Source organism: Heloderma suspectum, chromosome 1 (genome assembly GCF_057233095.1).
Source record: "Heloderma suspectum isolate Gila_16-S chromosome 1, 16-S_ref, whole genome shotgun sequence".
Classification (NCBI taxonomy): Eukaryota; Metazoa; Chordata; class Lepidosauria; order Squamata; family Helodermatidae; genus Heloderma; species Heloderma suspectum.
The window spans coordinates 295,098,353-295,115,914 of NC_139458.1; the positions used below are offsets into that span (position 1 = coordinate 295,098,353).

The 17,562-nt window shown below is 42.1% G+C and overlaps 2 protein-coding genes across 3 annotated transcripts in view; one reads left to right on the plus strand and one right to left on the minus strand.

Annotated features, from left to right (window-relative positions):
- The window catches only part of ADGRB3 (adhesion G protein-coupled receptor B3), a 703,006-nt gene that overhangs the window by 130,435 nt on the left and 555,009 nt on the right, over window positions 1-17,562 (plus strand). The window contains exon 9 of one of the 2 annotated variants that reach the window (XM_084826875.1): window positions 20-44. The exons of the other annotated variant lie outside the window; for it this stretch is intronic. Coding sequence (XP_084683001.1) covers window positions 20-44 — 25 coding nt within the window. The remainder of the gene's footprint in view (window positions 1-19; window positions 45-17,562) is intronic. 2 annotated transcript variants of the gene reach the window in all.
- Window positions 7,015-17,562, minus strand: part of LOC146359238 (uncharacterized) — a 37,522-nt gene continuing 26,974 nt past the window's right edge. Inside the window, exon 3 of the mRNA XM_084829612.1 lies at window positions 7,015-7,085. Within this exon, the coding sequence (XP_084685738.1) occupies window positions 7,015-7,085 (71 nt within the window). The remainder of the gene's footprint in view (window positions 7,086-17,562) is intronic.

The following is a 17,562-nucleotide window of genomic DNA, read 5'->3' on the forward strand; positions in this document are numbered from 1 at the left end:
TTCTGTGGGGTAGTGTCAGACAACATCAACATACTAATCAAAAGGTGCTGGCACCTCATCCCTGTGAGCCCTGGCTCCACTACACCACTCACCAATAAATATATAGCAACTGCACACTAACAACAGAACTTAGTGCATATGTAGCATATTTCAAGCATTCCAGATGCTTTGCATACATTATCTCAGAAACTCTCACAGCAACTGCTGAGAAATTGTATTATTATTGTTATTATTTCCAAACTGAGCTGCAGGACTGTGGGACTTACCAAGTCACGGCTAAAGCCATTATGCTACTGCAGCTTGAATACCTTTTCTCTTCCTCTGTACATGGGCACTACCCGTAGTGGAAAAGATAATCTTGAAGTACCATGTTAAGAAAAAAGAACTAAAAGGGAGATGGCCAGCTGTTATATAATGCAGTGAAGTACAGAATATCAAGCTAGAGAGCGCATTGGTTCAGTTGAATGAAGCAGGCAATGTGGAAGGGGGAGGAACACTTATCTCATTCAGTCATTCTCTACTGCAAGAGCATTCCGTTTTTGCTGTTCTTGCACCTCTTTACTTAGAATCAGATAAATCCTAAAACCTGATGTCCAAAAGTCTCTGTTGGGTGGTGGGAGCTGGAGAAAAGAGTTTATTAAAGAATAAACAAAATGGGTCAAGCTGTTCCCTTTGATGTAAGATTTCGGAAGTCCATTAGGCTACCCCCGAATGGTTTTGCCTAAGAAGTTCCTTTAAATCTCTTTCTGGCTTCTTAAGTATGCAGGGTTCTTTTTTCTGTTTTATCTAAATATTTTCAACAAACCTCTTACAGCTGCTTCATTTAAGATGCTTAACTCAGTAAGAAATATATTCCTAAGCTTTTAACATGTGGAGCAATATTCTCAGGGTTGCTATTTCTAATGTTACTCTCCCTTCATGGAAAGCCTTTCCTGTATTTGGCAGGAAAAAGTGAAAACAGCTTCTTTTTGTGGACATGCATGGAAAAGTCGCAATCAGACACGTCTGTGCACTAAATATCATTACACCATGTGCACCCAACTCTACAGACTAAAGAGGGTTGGCTTTATGCCCTCTTTGTCAACTTCATAGAGCCATCTGACTAGCCAATGCTGGAAACAGAATGCTGAACTGTTGCTTCGCCTGATCCAGCAGAGCTCTAAGTATGTTCCTATTGCAGTGATAGGGAATATGTGGCCCTACAGATGTCGTCGGGCTCTAGCTCCCATCAGCCCCAGCCAGCATTGCTGATGGTCAAAGATTATGGGAATTAACCTAACAACATCTGGAGGGCCACAATTTCCCCACCCGTGCTAATGAAATAGTCATGTACAGTTGTAACCTGAGCTGAACTACATAGAGTTTTCCCATTTCACAGAAGTGCTTTCTGTATAAGAAAAGCAGAAGCAGTGCTTGTTTTGTTGTCTGGCAACAACAGTGATTTTATAATCACCTTCCATTTCCTTCTTCTCACAGAATCTTAAAGCTTAAATGTTATGAACACAGCCCACCATCTAATTTAGAAAGCTTATCATGAAGCCTGATCCTTTTTCAGAGCAGACACTGCAATTTTTTGCTCTGCAATGCTTATCCTATTCCTAGTGAGCCATGAACATTTCCTGGTATGCCTTCCCATGCCCATGTACTGTGAAACCATCCAAGAGAACTTATCAGTTTAAAAGTGAATATGCGTTTGACATGGCACTTTAGAAGGGCAAAAGCAAATACCCTTCCAGGAATCCAAATTTATTCTTCCAAGGCAGTAACTAAATCTTATTAGCAAAAGCAGCTACCTCTACAGGTTTTTAAAGAACCAGAGATTACTGATGGCAGGAGAGTAAAGTGTACTGGAGCATGCAGGTAAGTATTGTACATATTGTGGCTGAACTAATGATAACGAAGTTATAATTTTCCGTTACAGTCTGTGTTGACAGTGCCACATTTTATAAGAATATTGTACAGGTATGGGATGAATATTAAGGCCAATGCTTAAGTTACCATTTAAGTCAGAATCTTGTAGCAGCAGTATAATACTGTGCACACTTGATTGGCCCTGGTGCCCTGGTGTGGAGAAGAATTAGGGTGGCCAGGTATCCTACTTCACAAAGGACAGTTCTTTATTTGAAGCCATTGTCTATTTAAAGGGCAGTCCAGTCCAAGTCTGGTTTAAAGATAAAGAACTATCAGAAGGAAGAGCTAGGCCTTAAAGTTGCCCATCAACAGAACCTGGACAGCAGACTGAGTAGGCACACAGCCTTCCCCACTATTTTTATTCATTCATTCATTCATTCATTCATAGTATTTATATATCATTTTTCTGTCCACCAGGGCCCTCAAAGCGATGTACAATAAAATCACAACAGCAACAACAAAAATAACGTTCTTTAAAAACAGACCAAACACAATTTTAAAAGCCAAAGGCCTGATGAAACATTACAATTTTTACTGTCTGTCTAAAACAATAGGGATGTAGCCAGCCTGAACTTTGGAGGGAGTTCCACAGTTGAAGTGTTCCTACAAAAAAGGCCCTGTCTTGTGTATCCACCAACCTAACCTCTCTTGATGCTGGGGTGCACAACAGGGCCTCTGATGAAGATCTCAAATTATGGGCAGGCTCATACAGGAGGAGGTAGCCCTACAGTTATCCTGGCCTCAAGCCATTTAGCCATATAACAGTATGGTGAGATGTCTTCTATTTCTATTTCCATTATTTCTAAATTTGCCTCTCTATATATAAATGAACAGCTGCACATTTTGTGCAAATCTGTGTCTTCCTTTTTGGTGATGTGTAAGTGGGTGATGCGTAAGTCCTTAAGAAGGATTAATCATGGAATGAAGCACAGGCAGAAAGGACCTGCCTTTGTAATGTATGACAAGTTAAAGGTGAACCAGGTGCTAAATCATTCACAGATGAAGATAGATTGATTCTTGATTAAGGTTTTATACACAGAAAAGCAGCTGCCTTGCAATATTTATATATTGAAACTCAGCATTTGACAGGTTTCTGTAAAGAAAAATAAACATATTTTTAAAGGTTACTGTAGGAAAGGTACCTGTTTTGCATGAATGGGTCCTATAGTACACCAGTAACATCGGTATCCTGGAACTATATGGATGGCTGGATGCCATCTCTCTAGACCAGGGTTGGGAAACCTCTTTCAGTCCAAGGCCCGAATTCAATTTCTGAGAAACTTTTGGGGACCACATTCCAGTGGTGGGCTCCTCATACCAAAGCCAACAGGTGTGAGGCCAAAACTACAGAAAAATACCAGCATACTGTAGCTTAAGGCTCTTATTACTCCTAACTAAGCCTTAGGAAAGGCAGAAACACAGGAACCCAATGAACCATCAGTGGTTGGGAGGCAAAGGGATGGGGACAGGGGAAGGGGGGCTGGCCGTCTGGGGAACCCCAGAGGGCCAGATTGGGATCCCAGGAAGGCTGGATTTTGCCCCTAGGTCTGAGGTTGGCCAACCCTGCCCGAGGCACTGCATACCTTAGAGCAGCCATTCTAACCTGGTGCCCTGAGGCTGTAGATGTGTTGGACCACAATTCTCAGCATCCCCTAGCCTGGGAGATGCTGGGAGTTGTAGCTCAACACATCTGCAAGGCACCAGGTTGGTGAAGACTGCCTTAGAGAGACTTTCTTTCTGCACTTTTCTGCATTTTTCTGGAAAGGCCTAGCTCCAGAATTGGTGGAATAGTCCAGCAATTTAGACCAATAAGCAATGTTACAGCCATTCTGGAAGGTCTGGAAGAGCTTTGTGTCTCAGCGAGTTTTTAATGTGAATCTCCTGATTATATCTGCTTATGTATTCATGATAGCTTTTTATCTCTGTTAAACTAGGTAGATATTGGTGTTTCATTTTATATTATATTGGATTGTCATGTTTTACAATGTGGTATAAATCACTTCGGATTGCACATGAAACATGGAGGATAAATATTGTAAATTTTAAGAAAATTATGAGGTGTTGACTTTTCTAAAATGAGATGAAGATTAGGGAAAACAGCTGATGCAGATATATCCTTAGTGAGTGGGTATTGGGAAGGGGGCAGATGGAGAGGAAGAAGGAAACGCAGAAAGTCTGTCTCCCAAAGTAGGGGAAAAAAACCCACCAACATCAGAGATGCTTGTTTTGATAATGGGATTATGCCCATATTGTAATAAGGTGAAAAAGCAGCAATGGATATTTTTAGAAGGTGTTTCTTTCCTGCAGGCACTTGTATAATGGCTCATAATATCAAGTGGCATATTAAGAGTAGAGAACTTTGGGGAAAAAAAAACAAAACACCCCTCATTTATATGAACCTGGAGTCTATAAATTAAAATGGTTTAACGTGTGAAGTCATATTTGTCCCATGACATTCTATGAGCTAGTTTGAACAGGGTACATTAGAACAATCACAGTGGCTTTTAAACAGTATGGGGTGCGTGTATGTGTGAAGAACAAATGAGAAAAAACATTCTCATAGAAAAGCATCAACAATTTAAGATACTTGTATTTGGGTGGGGGAGATGAGAGGTAAGTAATGCTAGATCTTTGAAGAGCTCAATATGTGCACCATTTTCATTATGCTTGGTCAATATTTTAGTTAGCTGGAACAAAACTACCTGAGAAGGGACCCCCAACCCACCCCCAAAAAGCAACAATGTAATCCGTTAGATGAAATCTATAATAGCACTTGTGTTTAAATAATTGAAAATGTTGTCCTTCAACGCAATAGTGGTAGATGGGATTTTCATTAAAATTAAAGCTTTATTTTGAAAATACTTTTTATTCTATTTTTTATCTTTATAAATGAAATAAACAGCACCAACAACCTAGTCATTATCTACAGTTTCCAGCAATACAGTATTCTTAGGAGGACACAGCAATAATGAAAAAGAAAAAAAAACAGAAGAAGGAAAAGGAAGAAGAAAGCAAGAAAGAAAAAGAAAAAATATAAAAAGTTACTTAAAAGGATTAAATGTAAACTCCATTACACACAAACTTCAAATATCATTCTACTTAAAAGTTATACCTATAACATTGCCAATATTACAATTCAGTACAGCATAGATAATCAACCTTACATTTCAGTATCATATCATCAGTCTTGTAGCAAGGGAGCAAGCCTCCAATTCATTTCAAATAACCATATATTGCCCTTCAGTTAACATATAATAGTAAAGCTTAACAATTTAACCAGCCAAAAATATTACTAATCAAAGTCTCATAATAATGATAGTAATAATAATAAAAAGGAAGGAAATTAAAAAGGATAAGAAATAATAACAAATCACTAATATATTTTATACTATCTATATTTTAGATAGTGTCATTTCTAAATCTATATATGAATGTATACATATCTATACACACACAAACAGGAATTTTATTATACATTATATCATGTCTAATATAAAAAAAGAGGAAGTAAGAAAAAGAGAGAAAAAAAGGGGTGGATATATGTAAACAGTCTTCTGGAGTGGCATACTGCCCGGACCTTATAACCCAAACAAATCCAAAGAACCATAATAGTTGAAAAGTTCCCAGCTCATGAAGCTGGGGAAGATGTCTCCCGTGCTTTACTTTGAACACCAGCTAGCCAAGCCTCCGCCATTTCATGATTTAAAAACTTTTTCATCTAGCCTTCAAAAACAATGCAAAATATAGCAGGGTATTTGATATGATATTGCAGATTCATTTGTCTTGCCTGATTTTTCACCTTGGTAAATTGCCTTCTTTTGTCAGCGATTTCTTTAGTGTAATCTGGAAATAACAAAACTTTGTCTCTTGTTGGCCCCCCAAAAAGTTCTCCCACTTCTCTTGCCAAGCGCAAAATAGTTTTTGTAGAAACTCTTGCAAATTGAACTACAACACTATAGGCAGTCCCTTTGATGCCACAAACTGGACCTGGATCATGGTATGCATGCTCAATATCAAGTAAATAACCAGCCGGAGCTGCCGCCGCCGCCACATCCACCACCGGAGCTGCCGCCGCCACCACTGCATCCGCTGCCAAGTAAGCTCTGTTTTGGGGGATTCCGTGGGGTGGCAGGGGGGAGGCCGTTCCGCCACAGAATCTGGCCTCAGTGGAGTACATGGTGGAATTCTCTGACATCCCTACCAAGGATACGCAGATTCATTCTCTGACTATATGCCTCCAGTTGGGAAATTCTCGCAGACAGGATATTATGAGAGGCATGTATAGCCGTCTCTTGCACAGACACCTGATCTTGGAGAGCATTAACCTTCAATTCCATCTTTTGCAAAGAGCTATTAATTAGATCCACAGCCCCTTGAAGGTTAGTAATAGAATCTTGGATTGTATCCAGCCTCTTAGCCTGTTCTGCTAATTGAGAAGACAAAGTTTTTATCAGAGCTAGCTACTCCTCTACATCTCCGGCATCTCTAGAAACCTTTGCCAAGGAGGGGTTGGGGGAGTTGGCGGTGGTCCCATGCCTTTTTTCCTTCCCCTTGATGCTGCCATCCTCCTCTTCTGTAAAGAAAGCAGGTAAGTATAAGTAAGTATAATTACAAACACACAGTCACTTCAAAAGATTTTGCAGGTCCTCAGATATTGTTGGTATTTTTAATCCATAAATACTTTTGGAACTCGTCAGCCCTGAAGTCTCCTAATTACATAGGAGTTTCAAAACAGCTTTGAGGAGATGACGCTCCGGAAAACTGACCTTAGAGTCCAGCTCTTCTGCTGCTCCGCAAAAGGAGTTGTTCTTCCAAGATCTTATCCAGATGGTACTCTAGCTTCCCCTTTTAATCCCAAGGGAAGATGAAAAGGTTTTTCAACCTTTTAAAAGCTGTTTGAGGAGGCAACCTGCAGAGCCTCCACAGGACGCTTGCCAGGGTGACATGGCTCTGACCAGAAGTGCCTCTCAAAGCTTTATTTTGTATGAGCTAGGTTCAGCATTAGTTGTATGTCACCATTAAGTAACACTTCGCAAACTGTTTTTTAGACCAGCAGAATAGAGATGGCTGGGACCAATTTTGTAACTGTTTGATGTTGAGTTATTATTTCTGACATTTCCATGACCAGCATTTGATTTTCCGAGCATTGCAAAGGCTTTGTACTTCACTGTCATCTTAACACAAAAAAGTTAAGAGAGGTGTTACAAATGTAGTATGAAGCAAATGTTTTAATTTCATAGAAATGTGCTTTGTGTTACAGCAGTAGGTAAATAACCTGTTTTGGGATCATCACATTCCCGCATCTTTCCAACCAAACCTGCAGCTTTTAGTTGGGTATGACATTTGAGACATGCAGGAGGAAAGGAAGTGTCATCTACCAAGTGGTTGCTTGGAAACCACAATAATTCTCATAAAAAATAATCTGATAGGCTTTCATTGCTTGATTAACTTTTATAGGAGATATTATAGTAATTCCTTTTATAAAAAAATAAAATCCTCCCCCAAAGGTAGGATTATAAATAACTACTAAGGAAGATGGTCACCTATAAATTGGCCTGGTTTACACATAACACTAATCCATGGTTTAGGTTGTTGAATTCTGTGTTGTTGTGATGTGTTAACACAGCCGTGCTAACAAACCATGGTTTGTTAACCATGAACAATCCAGAAAGAGAACCCATGGTTTGCTGTTGAGTTCTGAACTCTGGGTTGTTTAAACTCTAGGTTGTTGTTACATGTGAATCCAGAATCATGGGTTGATTCACCAGGCTACAGAGGCAGTTGGCAAGAGTGGTTAAAACAAAAACAAAAAAACCCAGCTGCTCTACATGCTAGTACTGCAGTACTGCAAGGCATTTGGGATACAAGCAAAGGAGGAGGGAAACAAATATCCCAGGGATTGAGAAAACAAACCATAGTTTGTTCGATCATCTGCCAGACAAACCTCAGATAGGGCAGCAAACCAAGGGTTAAATATACCATGGGTTAATGTTATGTATGAACCAGGTCATTTTCTTGCCAAGGGTATCAATTGTTAGATAGTGGAAATAATTAAAAGGGCTCAGAATTATGCTTTTAAAATGTTGGTATTAAACTGTTGGGAGACTAGAGCTTTTCTACACGAGGCTGTTAATTGGCTGTTAATCAGCTGTATCTACTTTCGGTTTCATCACAGAATTGAGATACAAGCAGTACATGAGGAATGTTTCCTTTCTGCTTTTCTGCTACATAACCTCTAGGTGGCACTATGGTATAGCAGAAGAACATGAATGCACAAGAGGAAATTGTGCTTTCTTTTGCTTTCACAATTCAATGCTGCATTTTCCCTGCTGTATGAAAACTCACCAAAAGTGCTGGTTAGAGACAGAAGTGCAATGGGAGAGTCATGACATCATCTAAAGAACCTGCAAACAACTATGAGTAGGGAATGACAAGCACACGATAAATGCCTCATGTAGAAAAGCCCATCACACCAGGCTTGATAGATGCTGTAAGCAAACACATCTATGTAGCAAAATTGGTTTCTACATATTCTTCCTACATATTGATTTGTACATATTGGAACACATCTATGTAGCAAAATTGGTTTCTACATATTCTACATATTGGTTTCTACATATTCTTCCAAATTCATGATCAAATAGTGGCCAAGATTTTTTTCCAATATAGTGAACATTGACTGTTTATAAGCCTATATTGTTTGAAAGCTGAACAATTCACAATAGTGTGATCATTTCAAAAGATGCCTCTTCCTAGTAGACATAGTAGACAGACATTTACAAAGGGGACTCACCATACATTCTTCAAATACAGTGCCAGCCCATCTTCACAGTTGAATTGGAAGATAAGTATCCCAACAAACTGAATGCTTGTCCAACTTGTCCATCTTGCCACTCCCTGGCCACTCCCTCATTCCCTCTCCAACTCCTGCTTCTACTCCATCTGGGGAAAATTAAAGCACCCTGCAGCCAGGTGCCTTTAGTCAAACTCCTTTCTACGGGGGGGAGAGGGGTATTATTTTTCATCAGCTTAACCAGGAGGAGGCAGTTGTGAATTACAAAGGAATAGAGGGAGGCAGCTGTGGCTCACATACTTGCTATTCAGTTGTGGAGGCAAGTTCACAGTGAGCTCTCCTTTTATGGCATGTCTGTAGTCTCTGAACAGAATGCTGAAAGGCGGCAAGGAAATATAAACAGCCATTTATATTTTTTCAGTGTAAGCTGCCTTCTACATCCAATGTACTCCAAGGTAGCCTTGCTAAATTCAATTAGACTTGCAACTGTAGAACTTGCATGCTACTTGAGCAGCCCATGCACAATCACCATCTTTCACAACCACATCAGTTGTGCAGACCAAATGGTTACATGAAGCACATTGTTGCTACAATGTTCTGTCATTGCACTGACTGCAGATATGACACCTGCCCCTTCTCTTGGTGTCAGTGGTGACAGGTAGTACCAGTTCTGAGGCTGCCTTTCTTGACATCACAGGCAGGCTGGCTATGTCCCTAGACTCAGTACAGAAGCTGATCAACTCTAAACCCAGGTCTACCAAGAGGAGACATCTTTTGGGATGTTCACAACATCATGGGCTGTTCAGCTTTCAAACAATATAGGCATTCAAATGTTCCCTACATTTGAGGGGGAAAAAAACTTGGTCACCATTTGATCATGCATTTGGAAGAGTATATGCAGACATCTGGTCCCAGGTGTCTGCACCAACTATAGCCTTACAATAAAGAATGATGCCAGACTTGAACTTGTTGTCTGAGATTCCTGCATCTTGATGCACTGAAGAAACAAGGATCACTGTCCTTCCTTTCTTGGTACATAAATAACAAGTGTCATATTTTTTTGAAAACCAAAAATATTCCTGTGCATACATCTGGGTTTATGGACAAAGAATGCTAGCAACATTTCTGGTATCCCTGACTTGGAACCACCTTCAGAAGTACAAAATGAGTGTGGGTGGAGGCCTACAGACACACATGCCTAAAAGCAAGCTGCACTTCCATACACTGGTGTCAAAGAACATCACAAATGGGCTTCCTGTGTGTGTGTGGGGGGGGGCAGACATAAATGCCCTAAAGGCAGGCCATAAGCATCTGGAGCAATAGCCAGAAAAGCCACAAATCATCTACAATTGCAGGGCGGAAATCTTAGTGTTGTTGTTGTTGTTGTTGTTGTTGTTGAGTCATGTCCGACTCTTCGTGACCCCATGGACCATAGCATGCCAGGCCTTCCTGTCCTCCGCTCTCTCCCGGAGTGTACTGAAGTTCATATTCATTGCATCGGTGATGCTATCTAGCCATCTCATCCTCTGCCGTCCCCTTCTCCTTTTGCCTCCAATCTTTCCCAGCATCAGGGTCTTTTCCAGTGAGTTTTCTCTTCGCATTAGGTGGCCAAAATATTGGAGCTTCAGCTTCAGTATCTGTCCTTCCAATGAGCACTCAGGGTTGATTTCCTTTACTGATTTGACCTCCTTGCAGTCTAGGGGACTCGTAAGAGTCTTCTCCAGCACCACAGTTCGAAAGCATCAATTCTTCGGCGCTCAGCCTTCCTTATAGTCCAACTCTCACAGCCATACGTTACTACTGGGAAAACCATAGCTTTGATTAGATGGACCTTTGTCGGCAAGGTGATGTCTCTGCTTCTTACTATGCTGTCTAGGTTTGCCATAGCTTTCCACCCAAGGAGCAAGCGTCTTTTAATTTCATGGCTACAGTCAGCATCTGCGGTGATCTTGGAGCCCAAGAAAATAAAATCTGTCACTGCTTCCCTTTCTTCCCCTTATATATGCCAGGAAGTGATGGGGCCAGATGCCATGATCTTAGTTTTTTTAATGTTGAGTTTCAAAGTAAGCACTGCAGAAGGGCTATTTTTGAGCATTTCAGACAAATATCATAATGTGCTAAACATCAACATAAAGGTGTTGGGGCATGAGTCTTAATTTGTTGATGAAACTGTCCTCTAGGATAGGCCTGTTGAAATGTCCATGCAGGATGCAGTTCAGAGAAAACAGGTGACCTTTGGCTACTTAGTGGCTCATTCCTGTCTTCACCCTGCTGTTCATGATAACATCAGCAGCCCTGCTACAAACATCCTGATCCTCTACTGCCCACTGAAGGCCACTTCAAAAGTTACACTTTACTAATTATGTAATTGCAAAACTGTGACTGGTATAAGTACTTAGAATGGCTGCTCTGTCAGCACAGCCTCACAAATGCTGCAGTGGTGTTGCAAGACAGTACTCCATTGTCACAGGCAGATATACCAAGTTGTCAATGAGCTGAACTTCACTGATTCCCCCCCCCCCCGTATTTTACTGGAACTGCTGATACCTGCTGCTAGTTTTTGATCAACAATCTCACCACAAGCTGAAAAGTTAGAATCTAATCTGTTGGAAACCAGGTCTTGGGGCTAAACTACACAATTTGAGTACTTCCGTGTTTGTTTTTTTCTGACTCCTCCATTCCCCCTTCAATGCAAATCAGATTTCTGTGGTTTCCAAGCTGAGTGGAGAATTGGGGAGGGGGAAGGGATTACTTAACCCTTGCCCTGTTAGCCATTTGTATGCTCAGAATACCCCCATGCCAAGCTGTTTTTCTCCTTGTGGGGAATAAAAGACATGGGGCTTTCATAAACCCTTTATTCCCATTGGAATACAGGAACTAGAGGATGCAATTTTGAACAAATGGCTGGCAGGGAAAGAATTAAGCAGCTTCTCTTGCTACTCTGGTTCTCTACTCAACCTCAGCCCCAACCCACCTCAGCTAGGGATGTACGAAAGTCACTTACCTGTTCGCGGATTATGTTGATGGTGGTGGGGGGGAGGTGTTCCGTCCCTCCCGCCGGAATCCTCGTCGGGGGGGAGGCGCTCCGTTCCTCCCCCCCGGAATCCTCTGCGGCCGGCTGTGCTCCGCGGCAGCTCCGCGGAGCAGCCAGCCAGGCCCAGCCAGGCCAGAACCGTCCGCAGCCAGCTTTCTGGCCGCGGAGGGCTCTGGATAACCCCCCCCCCCAAAAAAAAACCCTACGTAAATATTTACGTAGGCTAAAACAGGGAATCAAAAAGGGATGCAAATAGTGCCCGCTACACTATTTGCGTTCCCCTTTATTTTCGCCTTCATAGTCTACGTAAATATTTACGTAGATTAAGAGAGCAAAAATAAGGAACGCAAATGGCAGCGGCCATAGCCGCCGCCATTTGTGTACGCAGTTTGTTTGTTTTTTAACCCACCCAGCCATGATAGGCTACGTAAAGATTTACGTAGCCTATCACGTCTTTCTTTTTCTTTCTTTTTCTTTTCTTTTTTTACAAGAGTGGAAATGGCGGCAGCAGCTGGTCGGAAGACCAGCTGCTGCAGCCGCCGCCGCCCGGAAGATCCGCCCCAGGTGAGTCTCGTCCTGGGGGGGATCCGCGGGGGGGGGGTGGCAGGCCGTTCCGCCACGGAGTTCAGGGGGCCGAATGCACTGGCATTCGGCCTCACCGTGATCCGTGGCAGAATTCTCTGCCATCCCTAACCTCAGCTGTTTTGGCCCATGAACAAACATTTTTGTCCATCTGTCTTTAATCAAGGTCTTAATATCTAATGCATATCATTATCATAACAGCGCCTGTTTAGAAACATACTATGGTTCTCCATTTTTTCTGCAATGTCACCAAATGAACAAAATGGCTGGATCTCACAGGGAGAAAACTAGGGATGTACGAAACTCACTTACCTTTGCTCTGTCCCTCCCCCCAGAATCCTTGATGAGGGGGAGACGATCCGGTCCTCCCCCCCGGAATCCTCGATGGCCGGCTCTGCTCCGCGGCCAGGCTGCAGAGCAGCCGGCCAGGGCCGTCCGCAGCCGGATTTCCGGCCACGGACAGCCTGGTGCGGACGCAAATGGTGGCTGCCGTAGTGGCTGCTATTTGCGTCCAGCCAGACAGCGGTGATAGGCTACATAAGAATTTACGTAGCCTATCATGGTTAACCACAAAAAAAATGCAGCGTAGGCAAATGGTGGCAGCTACGGCGGCCACCATTTGCATCCCCTATTTTTCGCCGATTTATCTTACGTAAATATTTACATAGGCTAGAACAATGAAAAATAAAGGAAAGCAAATAGCGTCCACTACGCTATTTGCGTTCCCCTTTTTTTTCATCATTTTATCTTATGTAAATATTTACGTAAGATAAATCAGCGAACGCAAATGGCGGCCACCGTAGCTACCGCCATTTGCGTATGCTGCAGTTTTTTGTGGGGTTTTTTGAGGTTAGCCATGATAGGCTATGTAAATTCTTACGTAGCCTATCACGGTCCAAGGACGGCAATGGCGGCGGCAGCAGCCCTGCTGCAGCCAGCCAGGAGACCAGCCGCTGGAGCCGCCGCCGCCACTGCCGCTGCCGCTGAATCCGCCTCATCCGCCCCAGGTAAGTGCCATCCCGGGGGGATTCCACGGGGGGCGGGGGGCAGGAGGCCGTTCTGCCACGGATTCCGGGGGCGGATTCACTGGAATCCGTGGCGGAATTCTCCGCCATCCCTAGAGAAAACCATTTTCACAGTTGGAACTTTGCTTGCTATTTTCACTGTGGTCATGCCCACTGCATGAGAGACAAAACATCAGTTTATAAAGTGGTTTCTCTGGCTTGCAGAGACGCAGCAAGAAAATCTCTGGCTCTGTGTGTGTGTCATTCTGTATCATATGCACATGGTCCTTCCCTGCATTTTAGCCAATAAATATATTTTACACAAAGCATGTGTTCATGACCCCATGGACCATAGCACGTTAGGCCTTCCTGTACTAGCCCTTTATAATTTGGTCTTATGATGGCATATTTTTGGCTATCTATCTAGACATGGCCTGGGTTCACACAACATGACAACCCACACTCAAGGTTGCATATAGGGTGAGTGTAGGTTGTCACTGAACCTTGAGTTGTTGAACCATGGGTTGTTGTGTTGTATGAACCCAGCTGTGCTAACAAACCATGGTTTGTTAACTATGAACACCCATGAAAAGAACCCATGATTTGTTGTTGGGTTGTGACGCGTGGGTTGTTCATGGTTAACAAACTATGGTTTGTTAGTGTGGCTGGGTCCACACAACACAACAACCCACAGTTCCATAGCCCTCAGTTCAATGACAACCCTTGAAAGTGGGTTGTCATGTTGTGTGAACCCAGTCATGTAATCCTTTCAGGTACTATTCTAAAGACTGTTATAAACTCTTGCTGGGATTTTTAAGGTATATTTATTGTTGCAGTTAATACCATATGCATTCACTATAGTTCCAGATAAGACCAACTGTCAGGTAAGCACATTGATTTGTTAAATGCAAGTCTTTGGGGCCACATTTTAACCATCACTACACATAAGACTGTGATTCAACTCAGGCTTCCTAAGATTTACTTGGCAGAACAACTGCACATAAATTGATCCATTCAGTCTACATCTACAAATAAGTGAGTCAAATGATGCAGAACTCTAGGTTTTTTTTCTATTGAATATTTCTGTGGAACCAACCCAGAGGCCAATAACAAAGCAGTTAAGAACAGAGCCTCTGATATTTTTATTCAATTTGACCTGTTGTAGATGTTTACAACATGTTTATTTATTTTATGAATATCTTGTTATGCTTATGATGTGATCCTCTTTGACACAAAAAGTAATATTTTATTAAATACACGAAAGTATCTGCTTCTGAAAATTCAATTGGCTTTACAAACCAAAGGCTGTCAAGATTTATTTTAACTAAGCTAAGTCACTCTGCTTTATTGACATAAGCTAAATCTCCCCCCACCCTTTCTGGTTACATCGTCTGCAGTGCGGATGAAGTACAAGCACATTCTTCAACATTTATAGCTCACTTAATAAGAGGGCATTGTAAGTATCAGCAGACAGATCTTTGATTTGTCTCCACAGTAAAGGAAGAGGTCGTCATTGAGACCTGTTGGAGATCAAATAAGAAAATATGGCGGATTGCCATCTACCATGATTGATAGAAATTGGATGTCTGTTCAGAACCATAATCAAACACAGGGGGCTAGCCTAGAAAAGCATTTCAGAGAGGATTTTTAAAGTCAGGTGAAACATGAGTTTGCAGTTCTTAGTCTGACTGCAGTGATCTGCAGACTGAAAAACCCAAGTTTCTCTACTCAAGGGAACAAACAAAATGGAAAATAGTAGCAGACCACAACCGACTGATATGTATTTACAGCTTTTTATCTCCCTGAAATCTCCTGTTGAGAAGACGTAGGAAGCTGCCATATAGCTGGTCAGCTTGTCCATCTAGCCCTGTCCTGGCACAGTCTCTCCAGAGTCACAGGCCCAGGTCTTTCACATTATGTACTGGAAGCATGTGCTACCATATCTGATGTTTTGCAAATGCTCTGTCCCTGCTTCTAATTCACAGTGTATTTCCTCTGGCCAGGGCCAGCATCTGGATGACTGGGGAAGCGCTGAGTGGCCTTGAGATGGGTCTGTCAACAGTACATGCCATGATTTGCCATGATGACTGACTGGGCTTACCAGAAGTTAGTTCCAAAGCCGGCAAGGGAAGAATCACTTGGGCTTTTCTAGGCACTCTTTCCAACTTGGTACGGGTCCAGTCTTCTCATAGCTTATGCAGGAAGAGCAAAGTGAGGGGTACTTATGTTTGCAGAGGAGAATGTGCATGGAGTACCTTTAGTCCCCTGAAGAATCAGAGACCCATTGGAACACCTTGCCGACTGCAATGCACTTTGACTGATCCCAAGCTTGGTTACTCCCATCACCATCAGGTTCCCCAGTATCATCTTGTTGTAGTGTTTCAGTATGGCCAAGTAACACAAAAATATATGAATTATTTAAATAAGGCACTGGGGAAATTGCTTATGTAAAAGGTTGCTTTTTAAAACAGGTGTCCAACGTGAATCTTCCTTTGCATACATGGGGGAAAGGGGGGCTTATATGCCATGATGCATAATAATAAATACCAATACAAAATAAAGTCCAAAAATATGTAGATACACAGATACACTGACACTGGCATATTCTGAGCTGCAATGAGGGCCAAAACAGACATTGCTTTAAGGCTGCAGTATACACTTTCCTTGGAGGAAGCCCCATTGAACTCAGTGGGACTTAATTCTGAGTAGACATGCATAGAATTGCACTGTAAATTTGTGTCTAGCAGCTGTCTTTTTTCTCATTTTCACTCTAGAGTAGATGAGGGGCCCAATCCAGATCTTAAAAGTACCCTACCCTCCACACTAAGGTCCTGATGTGGATAAGGGCCTGTGTTAGACACACATTTAAAGTAATGTCAGTTTTGGCCCTCATATACTGTTGCATTAGGAATTGTTGGTGGTGGTTATTTTGTCTTAGCATCTGATGCATAGTTGTTGACGTACGTGGAATAAACCCAGTGCTTATCATCCCTTTGCTTTTCAAGATTCATTTGCTTGCATTTGTAGGATGTTCAGAGATGACATCTTTCTTTTTAATATACAGTGACTAGATTTGAGCCCAAAGGAAACCAGCTCTTACTTGCTGTCTGTCTTTTGTTTTATAACTGTGACAGATCTAGATGGGTATCAAAAATCTTTTCTTAGAAGCAAAGGCAGGGCTTGTATTGATTCAGCACCATGTGTTGCTCTATTAATAATTTATACTTTCCCAATCTCAGCACAGTTGTCTAAAGGAATCACTGCAGACATACCTTTCCCCTTAGCTTATTCTTATTGTTGTTTATTGTATAGACTCAGCAATATGCTAGGCACGTCAAACTACAGTCAAACAAAAAAATCCAGCTTTGATCTGTATATGTCAACCCAGCCTTTGTTGTAATTTGTTAACATAAAAGCCTATAGGATCCTTCCTTTTAAATCCCCCACCTCACCCAAGTGAGGTTGCTGGTGTTTTATAAAACTCTATCAATATCGAACATTATGGAATGTGTAAGTGTACCAGTTTGTGCTACAGAGAAATTGCCCATGGCATGCAAATGTGTATGGGTCGTTGTGATTCAATAGTCTTATTGATTTGGACACTGTGACTACTGTTGTTGGGTTCTCTTGGCTTTCACAGAAATAAGAGACAGGTAGCATATCTACACCAGCCTAAAATGCCACATTTAAAATTTCTGCTTCCACTTTAAATGCAGGATCATGATGGACTCCCTTTACACGTGCTTCCTTCCCCCGCTTCCTTCCCCCTCCTCTTCCCCCCCTCCTTCCCCCCCTTATCTGAGTCTTCCATGTACAGCTGCTAGATGGTACTGTGGTCCAGCTCCTCTTATTGTGGCTTTTCCCTTTTCACGAGGGAACTCAAGCAGAACTCAAATGCTCTAATTTGATAGCTCGTTATCTCTGATCTTTTAAAAATGGAATAAAGGTCATTTAGTATGGGAGACGCCCTGGAGGTTAATGATCCTATCTAAAGGACCCGCAAACTTCCGTGAGTAACCAATCCCAGTAGCAGGATAAAGGCTCCGTGTGAAGAAGCCCAGTATGGTTTCAACCAGCCATCTATAACACTATAACAGTGGAAATAAGTCTCATTGAACTCAAAAGTGGTCAATTACATGAGATGGAAATGGTGATAACATGACACAGAGTTTTAAGACAGAATGTGTAAGACCTGTGTAAAGGAGCAATTCTGCAAGCTTTGAGCTGAGCAATTATGT